This window comes from Myxocyprinus asiaticus, chromosome 3 (assembly GCF_019703515.2).
Source record: "Myxocyprinus asiaticus isolate MX2 ecotype Aquarium Trade chromosome 3, UBuf_Myxa_2, whole genome shotgun sequence".
NCBI classification, from domain to species: domain Eukaryota; kingdom Metazoa; phylum Chordata; class Actinopteri; order Cypriniformes; family Catostomidae; genus Myxocyprinus; species Myxocyprinus asiaticus.
In genome coordinates this window covers 26,947,383-26,961,358 of record NC_059346.1, presented here as the reverse complement: position 1 = coordinate 26,961,358, position 13,976 = coordinate 26,947,383, and the positions used below count along the sequence as shown (strand labels likewise).

Here is a 13,976-nt window from a genome sequence, read left to right as displayed (position 1 = left end):
TCATATCAATGTTCTAGAAAAGGCAGTTTTTTTGTACATTGAACAGATAACCCCCTCATGGTAGCTGCCATTTTGAGATTACAAAACCTGCAGAGTCTTGCAGTTGGAGTAAGTGCAGTCAATGAACACTTAACACAAACTTAATTTAAGACAAATTTAAAAATGAAGGCAGATTACTAAGGGACTGATAATGGATTCTTGAAGTGTAAATTACAAATAAAAAAATGTGTATAGTTCTAACTGTTTCTTTATTGTTATTACTTTATCCTTTCAACTTTCACAACTTTTTTAACTTTTATTACTGTAGGTTTTACTATATTCATTACAGGCTTTCAACAAAAAGAGGAATATAAATAGCATGCATAAAGAAATGCACTATATTGCATAACAGTGTAAAATACAATGCTGAACAAATGTTGACTAACTTTTAAAAAGCTCAGTTCTGATGCACATTCATTCTGGTGTCTCTTGGACAGCTTGCATTCATTCACATGGGCTTGAACAGGCTTTCAGTATGAATCACAGGGAACTTCTGCGTTCTGGAAAAAGGTTGTTACAGAGGAGACACTCATCATGGCCTGGATTTGAACTTGTGACTCCAGGTGTGGTAGTCAGTGTCTTTGCTTGCTGAGCTACCCAGGCTCCCCTGGGATTGAAGTAACTTTAAGAAAAATATTCATTTTGATAATATATTTGATGCTGGGTGCTAAATTTAGATTAAAAATGAACCGTATAATGAGATTATGATAAAGATTCATTTATATTTAGATACAGGAAAATGTCCTGCAGAACATTTTCTTATCAGTAAACACTTTTTTTATTTTTTATTATTAATAATAATTTAGTGATTTAAACTGTCCTGCATTTATACAGTGGCAAAAAGAAGTATGTGAACCTTTTGGAATTAGATGTTTTTCTGCATTAATTGATCATAAAATGTGATCTCATCTTCATCAAATTCACAAGTATAGACAAACACAATGTGCTTAAACTAACAACACACAAACAAATATAATCTTTCATGTCTTTTTTGAGCACATCCCATTAAACTTTCACAGTGCTGTGGAAAATGTAAGTGAACCCTTGGATTTAATAACTGGTTGATCCTGTTTTGGCAGCAATAACTTCAACCAAGTGTTTCCGGTAGCTGAAGATTATACCTGCACAATGTTTGCATGGAATTTTGGACCATTCTTCCTTACAGAACTGCTTCAGCTCAGCCATATTCTTAGGATGTCTGGTGTGAATGGCTCTCTTGAGGTCATTACACAGAATCTCTATTGGGTTAAGATCTGGGCTCTGACTGGGCCGCTCCAAAAGATAGATTTTCTTTTTTTGAAACCATTCTGTAGTGGATTTACTTCTATGTTTAAGGTCATTTTCCTGCTGCACACCATTTTCTACTGAGCTTCAGCTGGCGCACAGCCACCCTGACATTATCCTTATAAACTTGGGATAATCCATGTTTGACAACTCCTGATTCTAATAAGCTTTTTTTTTTTTTTTTTGTCATCATTAGCCTAGGGGTTCACATACTTTTTTCCAACCTACACTGTGAATATTTGAATCATGTATTCAACATGTACAAGAACAATGCAATAACTTGTGTGTTATTAGTGAAAATAGATTGTGTTTGTTCATTATTGTAACCTGCAACATCTTGCCACTGTAGCCTAGCCTTTATTCATACATTTATACTGTATTTGTTTAATAGCCTTAATTTGCACTTTGTTTCAGGGAGAAAGTTGTATAAGATAAAATACAATACAAAAAGGAAATGTAGAAAACATGCATTAATGTTGTGGAGGGTTACCTAGATTTACACCAGAGACCTGATGAAACCATTTGTGGCATATGAAGGGATTGCCTTTGTATTTGCTTCAGACCCAGCTGTTTAGTAAACACAAAGCAATGTATTGCTATTTAAATATATTTAGCAAATGGTTTAATACAGTATAGTATATAGACAATATTTCATGGCTCACAACATGATTAATTTAGCACTTGTGGTGCTTTTCATGAGAAGATAAATTATCTCTGAAACTCTGACTCTGAGCTTGTGAGATTTAGTTATTTCAACACACTCCTCGGCCTCCTCCAGCTCATTTTCAATTGGACAAGTGAGCATTGGCTTGCTCTTCCTGAAAGGCAAATAATCATCCAAGACAAAACATATTTGAATTAGCATGTATGCTAATGATCTATAAATGAATGTGCTAAACACACATTTGTTAGCATGCCTCATTTTAAGCCTTATTTTTAAGCCTTATTTGTAAACCTTCGGTTTAAACCTGTTTCCAAATCCTACAGTCTTTTCATGTTCTGCTAATCTTTTCACATGCATGAATTATTTAAAAAAATTAAAATTTTTTACTTAAATTAATTAAGTTATTTTTCAACCATTCCAGTTGAAAGCTTGTGTCCTTTTTCTCTTCTCCATGGCAGCCTTTTGCATACACTTTTCATTCAAACAATTTGCCTTACACAAATTGTAGGTACAATACACTAAACAAGTTTGAGAACACAATATTCAAAGCAGAATTGAGATTTGAGTAACTCTCCTATTGCCAGTTCACTGAACATTGCACTGAAATGGCAGTCTTGTTTTAGTAGTAGATTCTTAACCGTTTACAGGTAGCTAGTCACCCAAATTTGAGTTCTAATAGACATTTTAACTCCAAAAAAAATGTAAAACTGTAATTGTCTGCCATTAATAAAGGAAGACTTCATGAACAGGCTCTTTCATTAACTGTCCTAGGGAAGCCATTAACTTGAAACCATACTGCAGAACTCCACAGAAATACAGTAGTTCAGTGATATTTGTCATTAATGTAAGTAATATTTTCATTAATACCCTTTTTTATACGGATTTTAAAGCATTTCCTTTGAGAATAAAAGCACTCTAAAACAAATTAATATGCTGATACAGTATGTACATATTTATTTCAAAAGGAATTTTAAAGGTAATTCTACTGAACAATCATATTATATGACTTCAGTAGGTGGTTTTTAGGTGTTCACTCTTCTTTGGCCTATGAAAGAAAAAAGAAGCAAATTAGACATAAATCTTGTAAACAGTCATAAAGCATAAGCTTAATACAGCTTCACAACTGTATATATTGTCCTTATTATTTGCATAGAAAAATGTAGAATAAACTGAACTTAGTAAATGTAAAACAGAATTTACTGAGTACAGACACTCATATATTACTATATATCAGAATATTATTCAACTGACTTTTCCAGCATCACGGCTCTTGGCTCTGAGTTTGTTGACCTGAGACTCAGCGATGTCAGCACGCTCCTCAGACTCTTCCAGCTCATGCTGCACCTTCCTCAACTTGGATAGGTGAGTGTTGGCTTGCTCCTCCTAAAAAAGGTTGTTTTTAGCATGTTTATGAACTATGCTATGCTAATATTACATTAAGTAGAAAGCGAGAAAATTACAGAATCAAATGTTCAGATATATTTTACATACCGCCTCCTCAGCCTGCCTCTTGTAGGCCTTGACTTTCAGCTGCAGCTTATCAACCAGATCCTGGAGTCTGGTAATGTTCTTCTTGTCCTCCTCAGTCTACAAATATTACAAATATTTTATGGATTTATTTGAAAGGTTTTACTATAAGTACAGCTTATACACTTTTGTGGAAATAATTTTGTGAGAATTAATGCATGGATATGGTCAGGTATGGTCATACCTGGTATGTGAGTTCTTTAACTCTCCTCTCATATTTGCGGACACCTTTAACAGCATCAGCTCCTCGTCTCTGTTCTGCATCAACTTCAGTCTCAAGCTCACGGACCTACACGATACATATTGTTAAACTAATTTTATCCAAACAAAATACAATATTTCATAACATAACATATATTTCACATTACCCACATCAAGACTATAAACTTGGAAATAAATAAAATCTCACCCTGGACTCCAGTTTCTGGAGTTGTTTCTTCCCTCCCTTCATGGCCAGATTCTCAGCCTCATCCAGACGGTGCTGCAGGTCCTTTACTGTGACCTCCAGGTTCTTCTTCATCCTTTCCAGGTGAGAACTGGTGTCCTGCTCCTTTTTAAGCTCTTCTGCCATCATTGCAGCCTAATTAGCACATAAAAAAATCAGTGAGAGTATTTGCTGCACTCCAAAAGGTGAACTTTGATTTTAGTTTAAATGGTTGTAATTTTTATAACTTAAAAACTAACATCAGTGATGGCCTTCTTAGCCTTCTCCTCAGCATTTCTTGCTTCCTGGACGATATCATCAACTTCACCCTGAACTTGGACAAGGTCAGCCTCAAGCTTCTTCTTGGTGTTCAGAAGGCTTGTGTTCTGAAATAGAGGAAATAGTACATAATAAAGTGAAAATATTGTTATTGTGTTTTAAGATAAATTTTGTGTAATGATTACCTGAGAGTGCAGGAGTCCAACACGCTCACTGGCGTCCACCAGCTCTTGTTCAGCCACTTTGCGGCCTCTCTCTGTCTGCTCCAGAGCAGCTCTCAGCTCCTCAATCTCAGCCTGCATCAGAGTGTTTCTGCGCTCCACCATGGCCACCTGCTCCTTCATGTCCTCCTGTCCTCTCAGGGCATCATCAAGGTGCAGCTGGGCATCCTGTACACAACAATTTTTTGATGGCTCCCTGAATAGATTTTTTGCTTTCAATTTTGTTCATAATACTTATTTATTTATACAACTGAATACCAGAGAGAGGTCACATACCTTGAGTTGTCCCTGAACATTTCTTAGCTGTTTCTGGGATTCAGCAGCCTGGCGATTGGCATGGCTCAGCTGAATCTCCATCTCATTAAGATCTCCCTCCATCTTCTTCTTGATTCTCAGGGCATCATTCCTGCTCCTGACCTCAGAGTCCAGAGTGCTCTGCATGGACTCAATGACTCTCTGGCTGTTCCGCTTGATCTGCTCCATCTCCTCATCCTTCTCTGCAAGCTTCCTGTCGATCTCACTCTTGACCTGGTTTAGCTCAAGCTGGACACGAAGAATCTTGGACTCCTCATGCTCCAGGGTGCCCTATGAAATGTGAAAAAAAAAAATTTAATTTCAAAATGAAAACATTCATTAACATGACAGGATGGTACTACAGTTTTTTAGCAAGAATTACAACAAAATAATACATATTCATCTACAATACAATTCTCTCCAGAAACTCACTTCTGCCTCCTCCAGGGCAGTCTGAATCTCAGACTTCTCAGTTTCCACTGCCTTCTTGGCCTTTTCCAGCTCATGAATACTTTTACCAGTCTCACCTAACTGCTCTGTCAGATCCGATATCTCCTCTACAGAAGAAAAAGAAAATAGTATCAGCATATTATAAACAGTACACACATTGAATTCCCAGTATTGATTTAACACTGTTAGAGTGTTAAAGTTAATAATTAATTCAACAGTTGTGGTCTTACGCTGCAGATTCTTATTTTCTCTCTTAAGTGTCTCCAGTTGATCCAGACTCTCCTCATAGGAGTTCTTCATCTTGAACAGCTCAGTGCTAAGTGAGCGAGCCTCTTTCTGGGCACCTTCCAGCTCTGCCTGACCTTCCTCATACTTCTGCTTCCATTCTGCCAGGACCTTGGGTAGAGACATTTCAGGGTCAGGTTAAACTATTTTTTAAAGAGACTCATATCAAAGTCATATCACAGAAAGACTTAAATAATTTACCTTGTCAAAGTTCCTCTGCTTCTTGTCAAGGTTGGCAGCCAAAGCATTGGCTCTCTCCACATCAATCATGAGGTCCTCCACTTCACCCTGGAGTCTCTGTTTGGTCTTCTCCAGAGAGGCACATTTGGAGTTCACTGCCTCAATTTGTTCCTCTGCCTCTTGCAGACGCTGAGCCAGCTTCTTCCTGTCATGAATTTGTCAACATTAATCTTATGATGCAAACATTTTCAAATATTAACAGGTTTAACTCTTCTGATGTTCATACTTGGACTCTTCAAGCTCCTCTGTGCGCTGGATAGCGTCAGTTTCATATTTGGTTCTCCACTGAGCAACCTCACTATTGGCCTTAGACATTCCCCGCTGCAGCTCAGCCTTTGCCTCCTGCTCTTCCTCAAATTGCTCACGGAGCAGGTCGCAGTCATGACGGGCTGACTGCACAGCATGGGCCAGAGCATTCTTGGCCTAAAAAATACAATTTATGTTTAATGCATTTTAAAAGTCAGTGATTAACTGATTCCTCAGATCAGTCAGCACAAAGTTCTTTCCAAGAGTTGTTTTTTTAGTTCTTTTTTTACCTTCACTTCCTCCTCTATATGTCTCTTTAACTCCTCAATTTGCTGAGTGAAAGCTTGTTTGCCTCTTGACAGCTGAGAAACCAGAGCCTCTTTCTCCTCAAGCTGACGGCCAAACTCACCTGCATGAATATTTATGGCATTCAAAAAATAATAATATCCACAATTAAGAGACACCTGGTTTTCATTTACCAGAAAGCCCTGGATAACAGAAGATAAGTCAAAAATAATAATAATTACCGTTCTCAGTTTGAAGTCTTGCTCTTTGAGCACTGAGGTCATTTAACTGACGAATATTCTCATCATTCTTGGCTTTGAGTTCACTGAGTTGATCCTCAACAGTACGACACATCTTCTCAAGATTTGCCTGTAAATGTAAACATTTTCAGAATGATGTCAAAATATTGTGGATTGCTTTGTGGGTGTGGACTTTTTCATTAAATTATCTTGCATTTCATTGTTGCATACCTTTGCTTTGGCAACAGCCTCCATGTTGCTGGAGAGATCATCAATCTCCATTTTGTATTCGCTCTTCTCCTTCTCAAGTTTCTGCTTGACACGCTGGAGGTTGTCAATTTGCTCTCCCAGCTCAGCCACACTGTCGGCCTGCTTCTTTCGGAGGGCAGCAGCAGTGGCTTCATGCTGGAGGGTGGCCTCTTCAAGATCACGACGCAGCTTCTGGAATTCAGCCTCACGCTTCTTGTTCATCTCAATCTGAGCAGCAGTTGCTCCTCCAGCCTCCTCAAGCCTCTCACTGATCTCTTCAAGTTCCCTGGAGAGATCAGATCTCTGCTTCTCCACCTTTGCACGAGCAGCACGCTCAGCCTCGATCTCTTCCTCCAGTTCTTCAATACGAGCCTACTGGGGCAAGTAATTAATTCATTTCTGATCTTGATTTTTTTTAAACAAATAACAATGTAACCAAAAAAAGTTCCAAAAAATTCCAAATACCTGAAGCTCCTTGATCTTCTTCTGGAGTTGAGCTCCAAGAGATTGCTCATCCTCAATCTTGCTGAGGAGCTGGCTTGTTTCAAAGTCTTTCCTGTGGGAGTTCAATAATAACTCGTTTGTAAAACAATAACATACATAAAACAATAAAACACAAACATAACAATATAATTTCTAATTATTTTATGTTTTTACTTACTTCTTCAGTTTTTCTTCAGATTGCTGCTTGTCATTCTCCAGGTCCATAATGGACTCCTGGGCCAATTTAAGATCTCCTTCAAGCTTTCTCTTTGCTCTCTCAAGATCCATCCGGAGCTTCTTCTCTTGTTCAAGGGAACCCTCAAGCTATGAGAAAACAATAAATAAATGTCCAAAGCAAAAATGTGAATTTAAAGAATTAAGGACATGTTGAAATAGTAACTCACATCATCAACTTGCTGCTCAAGCTTCGTCTTGGCTTTGGTCAGGGTGTTGACTTTATCCTCCTCTGCCTGGAGATCATCCAGAGTCTGCTGATGTGACTCTTGGAGGGCTTTCTTCTCCTTTGTAAGCTTGGCAATGCTCTCATCTTGTGCTGCCATTTCCTCAGTCAGGTTCTTGACCTGTGTGATGTTTGATACAATATTACTTCCTTTTGTTATAATTAATATTCTTGAACGAAATTTATTGTGCATTTGAAATGTAATAAAATATTAAATCAACTTTGTCACAAACCTTATTTTCAGTAGCATGTTTCTCCTTTTCGACTTTAGCCAAGGTGAGCTCCAGGTCATCAATATCTTTCTTCAACTCAGAGCACTCATCCTCCAGTTTCCTCTTCTTGGCTGTGAGTTCAGCATTGATTTCTTCCTCATCCTCCAGTCTCTCAGTTGTCTCTTTGAGTTTAGCTTCAAGCTGGATTTTGCTCTTGATCAGACCCTCACACCTCTCCTCAGCATCTGAGAGATTCTCAGATTCCTGATTTATGGAAGCAAAATATGAATAAGTCAAGATACATATTATGTTAAAAGCTTGTGCTCATTGCCTACTGTATCTGAAGTTTCTTATGAAATAATCCAAATGAATGCTTTCCTCAATTCACTCACAGAGGCTACTTGAAGCTGCAGATCATTCTTCTCTTGCAGCAGTGCTACCATCTTCTCCTCAAGCTCCTTCTTTTTGGCTACAGCCTTGGCAAGATCTTCTTTGCATTTTGTAAAGTCTTCTTTCATGGTTGCCAGCTCCTTCTCAGTCTCAGCACTCTTCAGCAGAGGCTTAATCTTGTAGTAAACTTTCATCCATGGCCAGTGTTTGACATTCATGAATGAGCGGATGTTGTATTGGATGGTGTAAATGGACTCCCTGTGAATTATTTTGCCAATAAATGTCATAAATATCATTATTTACTCTTGTCACAATTATTATTGCAGACATCCTTATTAATTATATGATTAACCTCCTCTCCATCATCTTCACAAACTCCCTCCTCATCAGGTAACCACGACAGAGAGCCTGAGTCATTGTGACCAGTGCCGCCAGTTTCTCATCACGCATCTCCTCAAGAACACCCAGAAGACCAGCTTTGAAGAACACCTGAATTCATGCACAATAATGCAGAGTTGATTTAAATCATAGCTGAAAACATACAGCATGATTATTGAATCTTTTAATTTTTTTAATTCAGAATATGAACCTTTGTGTGCCCAAATCTATACTCGTCATGATTAACATCGATGGATCCCAGGAGTTTCTCAGAGGCCTTCTTGTTGTCCATGAACTGTCCCTCGGGGATAACACTGGCATTCAGCACCTTGTATCTGTGGAAGATTTATCAAAATGCTTCATATTTTTGCATTGAGATAACCCTCCTACAGGGAGTAGTATTTTCATGCAGTCCTATTTACCTCTGTTTGAAGTCACCATAGAGGATTCTGCTGGGGAAGCCTTTTCTGCAGATTCTGATACCTTCAAGTACACCGTTACATCTCAGCTGGTGGATAACCAGGAAGTTCTCCATGAGACCTATAAAGAACAGCTTACACCTTGAGCTCAATACATAAACATTTCACATGAGCATTATCATACAGTATATTGTGTTGAAGTCAGAATATCTCTAAGCCCTTTATTACTCTACCTGGAGTCTTGGACTCATTGGGAATCAGACAACGCACAAAGTGAGGATGAGTGCTCCTCAAGTTGGTCATGAGCTTGCCCAAGTTCTCCTGAGGAAAATATAAAGACATTTTCTAATTTTCTTTCAAACACAGCAATATTGTTGTCATATCAAGTTTAGCATCCTCTATACATACCCTGAACTGGGAGGACACAGTCTGCATGGAACCACCCTTCTTTTTGCCTCCCTTTTTGCCACCGCCAGATTCTGCACAAACATTGAAATAATGACCCAGATTGTATAATTCAATAATTATTAAGCATTGCATTAGTTCAGGCAGGCCACTTCAGTCAATCTTTGCAGTCAGCTGAATTATGACGGTAACAAATATCAGAGCAATTCTTTTTAAGTCCTCAATTCTTCATTCTTAAGCTGCCTTTCTATTGCATTGCTCCAGGTTGCTTTAACACCCCCCTCCATCCCCAGATTCACTTCTTTTCTGAAAGCACATCTGTGAAATAATGGTACCAAGCTGTAATGTAATTCTGCAGTGAATTACTGCTCTCCCCACACTGATTTTAGATGTAAGATATTATTTGAAAAAAGTGATCCTGACAGAGCTATATTTTAAATATGCACTTGTAATGAATATACTCACCCTCAACAACAGGTGGGTAGAGAGTGGCCAGAAGTTTGACAGAAGACTTCTGGTAGAGCTGCACAACAGACTCATTCAATGGATCCTTATTCTTGTCCAACCAGCCAGCGATGTTGTAATCCACAGTTCCAGCATAGTGAACCAGAGAGAAGTGGGCCTCGGCTTTGCCTTTGGCAGGCTTTGGTTTCTGGAAAGCTGCACACTTGCCAAGGTGCTGATCATACAGCTTGTTCTTAAAGGAAGTGTCTGTAGCCTTGGGGAACATGCACTCCTCTTCAAGGATGGAGAAGATACCCATGGGCTATTTGTAAATGATTAAAGAGTATTATTAAAAAGTTTCAGATTTTAAGAATGGCAAATTATAAAAATGTACAATTAAGCCAGTAAAAACCTTCTCAATGAGCTCAATGCAAGCAGCCAAGTCCATGCCGAAGTCAATGAACTCCCAAACAATGCCCTCCTTCTTGTACTCCTCTTGTTCCAGCACAAACATGTGGTGGTTGAAGAACTGTTGCAGTTTCTCATTGGTAAAGTTGATGCACAGCTGCTCCATGCTGTTGAACTGGAGAGAATTAAACATTTACTGAACACTGAATATGAGTCAACTCACATTAAAATTGTATACAATAAAAATTCTTACATCAAAGATCTCAAAGCCAGCAATATCCAGCACACCAATGAAGAACTGTCTAGCTTGTTTTGTGTCCAACATCTGGTTGATACGAATGACCATCCACAAGAACATCCTCTCATAGATAGATTTGGCCAAAGCACTAACAGAGTTGTACACCTGTGAATAGGATTTAGTGTAAATATTATTCAAACCTACTCCGCTTTTGCAATAATTTGCCTTAGCTGGCAACTCTTGTTGCTTGACACTTGATACAACTACATACCTGTTGCACGGTTTGACCTTTGGTCACATACTCATTTCCGACCTTCACTCTGGGGTAGCACAAAGCCTTCAGCATATCAGCAGAGTTCAAGCCCAGAAGATAGGCAACTTTGTCAGCCTCTGCAATTAATTTTTTTTTTGTTGCAAAAAACATTAATCATGTTTCTTACCTTGAAAAAAAAAAAAAATCAAGATCCCTCAAAGCATTCTTGATAACACATAAGAACTATTTAGTCTCACCCTCTGTGCCATCAGGCTCAGCCTGCTCCTCACGCTGCTTCTGCTTAAACTTCATGTTACCATGATGCAGCACAGCTCCAGTGAACTTGTAGATGCCCATCTTCTCCTCAGCACTAAAGCCCAGAATGTCAATAGCAGTCTAAAAAATATATATTATTTATAGTATATACAGTAATGATTAAGAGACATACTGTATATTTAAGTTGTCCTTTTTTTTTCTTTTTTTGGGGGGGGGGGGGGGATTTTTCCCCTTTTTCTCCCAATTTGTAATGCCCAATTTCCAATGCGCTCTAAGTCCTCGTGGTCACATAGTGATTCGCCTCAGTCCGGGTGGTGGAGGACGAATCCCAGTTGCCTCTGCATCTGAGACAGTCAACCCGTGCATCTTATCACATGGCTTGTTGAGCGCGTTGTCACGGAGACATAGCGCGTGTGGAGGCTTCACGCCATCCACCGCGGCAACCACGCTCAACTCACCATGCGTCCCACTGAGAACAAACCACATTATAGCGACCACGAGGAGGTTACCCCATGTGACTCTACCCTCCCTAGCAACCGGGCCAATTTGGTTGCTTAGGAAACCTGGCTGGAGTCACTCAGCACGCCCTGGGATTCGAACTAGCGAACTCCAGGGGTGGTAGCCAGCGTATTTTACCACTGAGCTACCCAGGCCCCTTATTTAAGTTGTCCTTAAAACTCACATCAGTTGCAACCAGCTCCTCTTTATCATCAATGCTTGCCACTGTGATCTGACCCTGACTGCACATGGGGAAGTCATAGGGGTTGGTGGTGATGAGTGTCATTTCTGTAAAATAAGCCGAGTGCTTATCACCAAGCCTTTTACAATATACACTGACACTTCAAAATGGAACTGAAAAACATTTGTGTAGCTACCAATCAGCTCAGGCTTATGGTTGGTCATCATCTGGTAGAAGATGTGGTAGCCTCTCTCATCTGGAAGCTGGAATGTCACTCTAGACTTCTCCAGCAGATCTGTTGAGACAATGTAATAAAGTCATGTTCTGAAGAGTGATAGACAAAGATAAATATACAGATTGAAAAATTAAAAGCATGTCCACATACATGTCTCAATATCAGCACTAGCCAGTTTCCCAGTTGTGCCAAAGTGAATTCTGATGAATTTACCCTGTTTAAAGCAAAATAACATTTGAGTTGCTGTTGTGCAAAGACAGAAGGCTATATAAAATATGAACAGACTTTTTAGGCAACAGTGTATAGAAAAATTTAATAGAACATTCCAATTGTATTGCACGTAAATAAAAACTGGTGAACTTACAAAACGAGAAGAGTTGTCATTTCTCACAGTCTTGGCATTACCATAAGCCTCAAGCAGAGGGTTGGCTGCAATGATCTGGTCCTCAAGAGATCCCTGTTTCGTGCCAAGGATTTACATTTATTTTCCATCTCATGTTTGCAATCAGTGATTTGTACATTGCAAATTCAGCTGGCAATGCTCAATATAGTAATCATATATTTTGAGACACTGTATCATTTAAAATAATACATATCACATAAAGATATGAAAATAGTTTTATGTCTTATACCTGCATTTTGCCAGAAGCTTGCTCTTTCTTCTTGTCACCCACCACTGCAACTGTGGCAAAGTACTGAATGACACGCTTTGTGTTCACAGTCTTACCAGCACCAGATTCTCCACTGGTTTATGAGAGATGATAAGACAGAAGATGATTAGACATGTACAAGTTCCATGAGAAGAAAATTTTACTGTTCTTTACATGTCATAGCAGTAGATACATACGTAATCAGGACAGACTGGTTCTCTCTGTCTGTAAATTCAAAGGCAATAACTTTTTAAGTAATTGTTTGATGAAAACTAAAGACCAGTATTCCACATATCAGAATCACCTTTTTAGAATCTAGATCTTACCAGTAAGCATGAACTGGTAGGCATTGTCAGAGACCGAGAAGATGTGGGGCGGGGCCTCCATACGCTTTTTGCCTCTGTAGGCAGACACCACTTCTGCATCATACACTGGGAGCCACTTGTAGGGGTTCACAGTAGCACAGAAAAGTCCAGAGTAGGTCTGAAATGAGCATTGAAGTTGTCAGATTACAGCATCATAGTCAAAGTGAACTTGAATGCTGTTTTATGTAACTTCTTAACTCACATAGATCATCCATGCTGCATAACGCTCTTTGAGGTTATACAGCACAGAGGGTTCATTAAGATGGGTCATCATGGCCATGTCCTCAATCTTGTCAAACTTGGGAGGATTCATTGGATGGACATCATCCTCCTTAGCAACTCTCTCCTATAAATGTCATAAAGCAAACAGTACAATAGATTTATCAAGACTATGTAACTGATTGGTTTGAGATGAGAATTACGTTTTTTTGTTTTTTTTAATGAATCGTGGAAAATTCACCTCCTTAGTGTCAAGCACAATAACAGTGACTTTGCCACCATCTTTGCTCTTGATTGTTCCTTTGACATACAACTCTTTGGGATCAACCACATAGCAGGCAGTCTTAGCATCAAAGGGCTTGCTCTGAGCCTCAATTCTCTCCTTCTCAGGCTTACGGAGGTAAATGGCAGCCTTGCCATAAATGGCCATCTCTGCATCCGTACTCATGGTGGCGGCTTACTAAAAATGGGAAAAGAATCATTATAGCAATCAAATATGCAATTCATACACTGTATTCACTAAGAGTCTCACTTAGTTTAGCTGTTTATTACTAAAATGCAAATGTCAACAAAGGGATACAAAAAATTGTGTGAAAACACTTGTTCTTAATTTATGGAGTCTTTGATTAAATAAACACAAATACACAGATGAAGACAAAATGGAAAAATATCCTTTTAAATCCATGTTTTATCTCTCACTGTCTTCCAGACAGTTCTGTATATTACAGATTTAGGT

The 13,976-nt window shown here is 38.9% G+C and overlaps 1 protein-coding gene across 1 annotated transcript; it reads right to left on the bottom strand.

The window, feature by feature from the left end:
• Nucleotides 1-2,918: 2,918 nt before the first annotated feature.
• Nucleotides 2,919-13,688, bottom strand: LOC127422430 (myosin heavy chain, fast skeletal muscle-like). The gene is made up of 39 exons (XM_051665949.1): nucleotides 13,482-13,688; nucleotides 13,224-13,367; nucleotides 12,983-13,139; nucleotides 12,854-12,881; nucleotides 12,639-12,750; nucleotides 12,371-12,463; nucleotides 12,157-12,220; nucleotides 11,968-12,066; nucleotides 11,775-11,878; nucleotides 11,074-11,212; nucleotides 10,835-10,953; nucleotides 10,579-10,728; nucleotides 10,330-10,500; nucleotides 9,939-10,239; nucleotides 9,477-9,547; nucleotides 9,302-9,389; nucleotides 9,072-9,189; nucleotides 8,861-8,984; nucleotides 8,624-8,760; nucleotides 8,274-8,529; nucleotides 7,903-8,145; nucleotides 7,614-7,790; nucleotides 7,388-7,533; nucleotides 7,192-7,282; nucleotides 6,709-7,098; nucleotides 6,481-6,607; nucleotides 6,244-6,362; nucleotides 5,934-6,130; nucleotides 5,669-5,852; nucleotides 5,413-5,578; nucleotides 5,165-5,289; nucleotides 4,715-5,023; nucleotides 4,403-4,606; nucleotides 4,199-4,324; nucleotides 3,924-4,094; nucleotides 3,699-3,803; nucleotides 3,479-3,574; nucleotides 3,239-3,370; nucleotides 2,919-3,032 (listed from the first exon to the last, which is right to left on the bottom strand). The coding sequence occupies exons 1-39, from the start codon at nucleotides 13,686-13,688 to the stop codon at nucleotides 3,018-3,020; spliced, it is 5,805 nt and encodes a 1,934-aa protein (XP_051521909.1). The 3' UTR covers nucleotides 2,919-3,017.
• Nucleotides 13,689-13,976: the final 288 nt, after the last annotated feature.

Excerpts from the sequence above, each read along its gene's own strand:
- LOC127422430 (XM_051665949.1), bottom strand. The coding sequence starts at position 13,688 with ATGAGTACGGATGCAGAGATGGCCATTTATGGCAAGGCTGCCATTTAC. Across the intron at positions 12,067-12,156 it reads TAGTGCTGATATTGAGACAT|ATCTGCTGGAGAAGTCTAGA; the intron begins GTATGTGGACAT and ends TTGTCTCAACAG. Across the intron at positions 7,099-7,191 it reads AGAAGATCAAGGAGCTTCAG|GCTCGTATTGAAGAACTGGA; the intron begins GTATTTGGAATT and ends TTGCCCCAGTAG.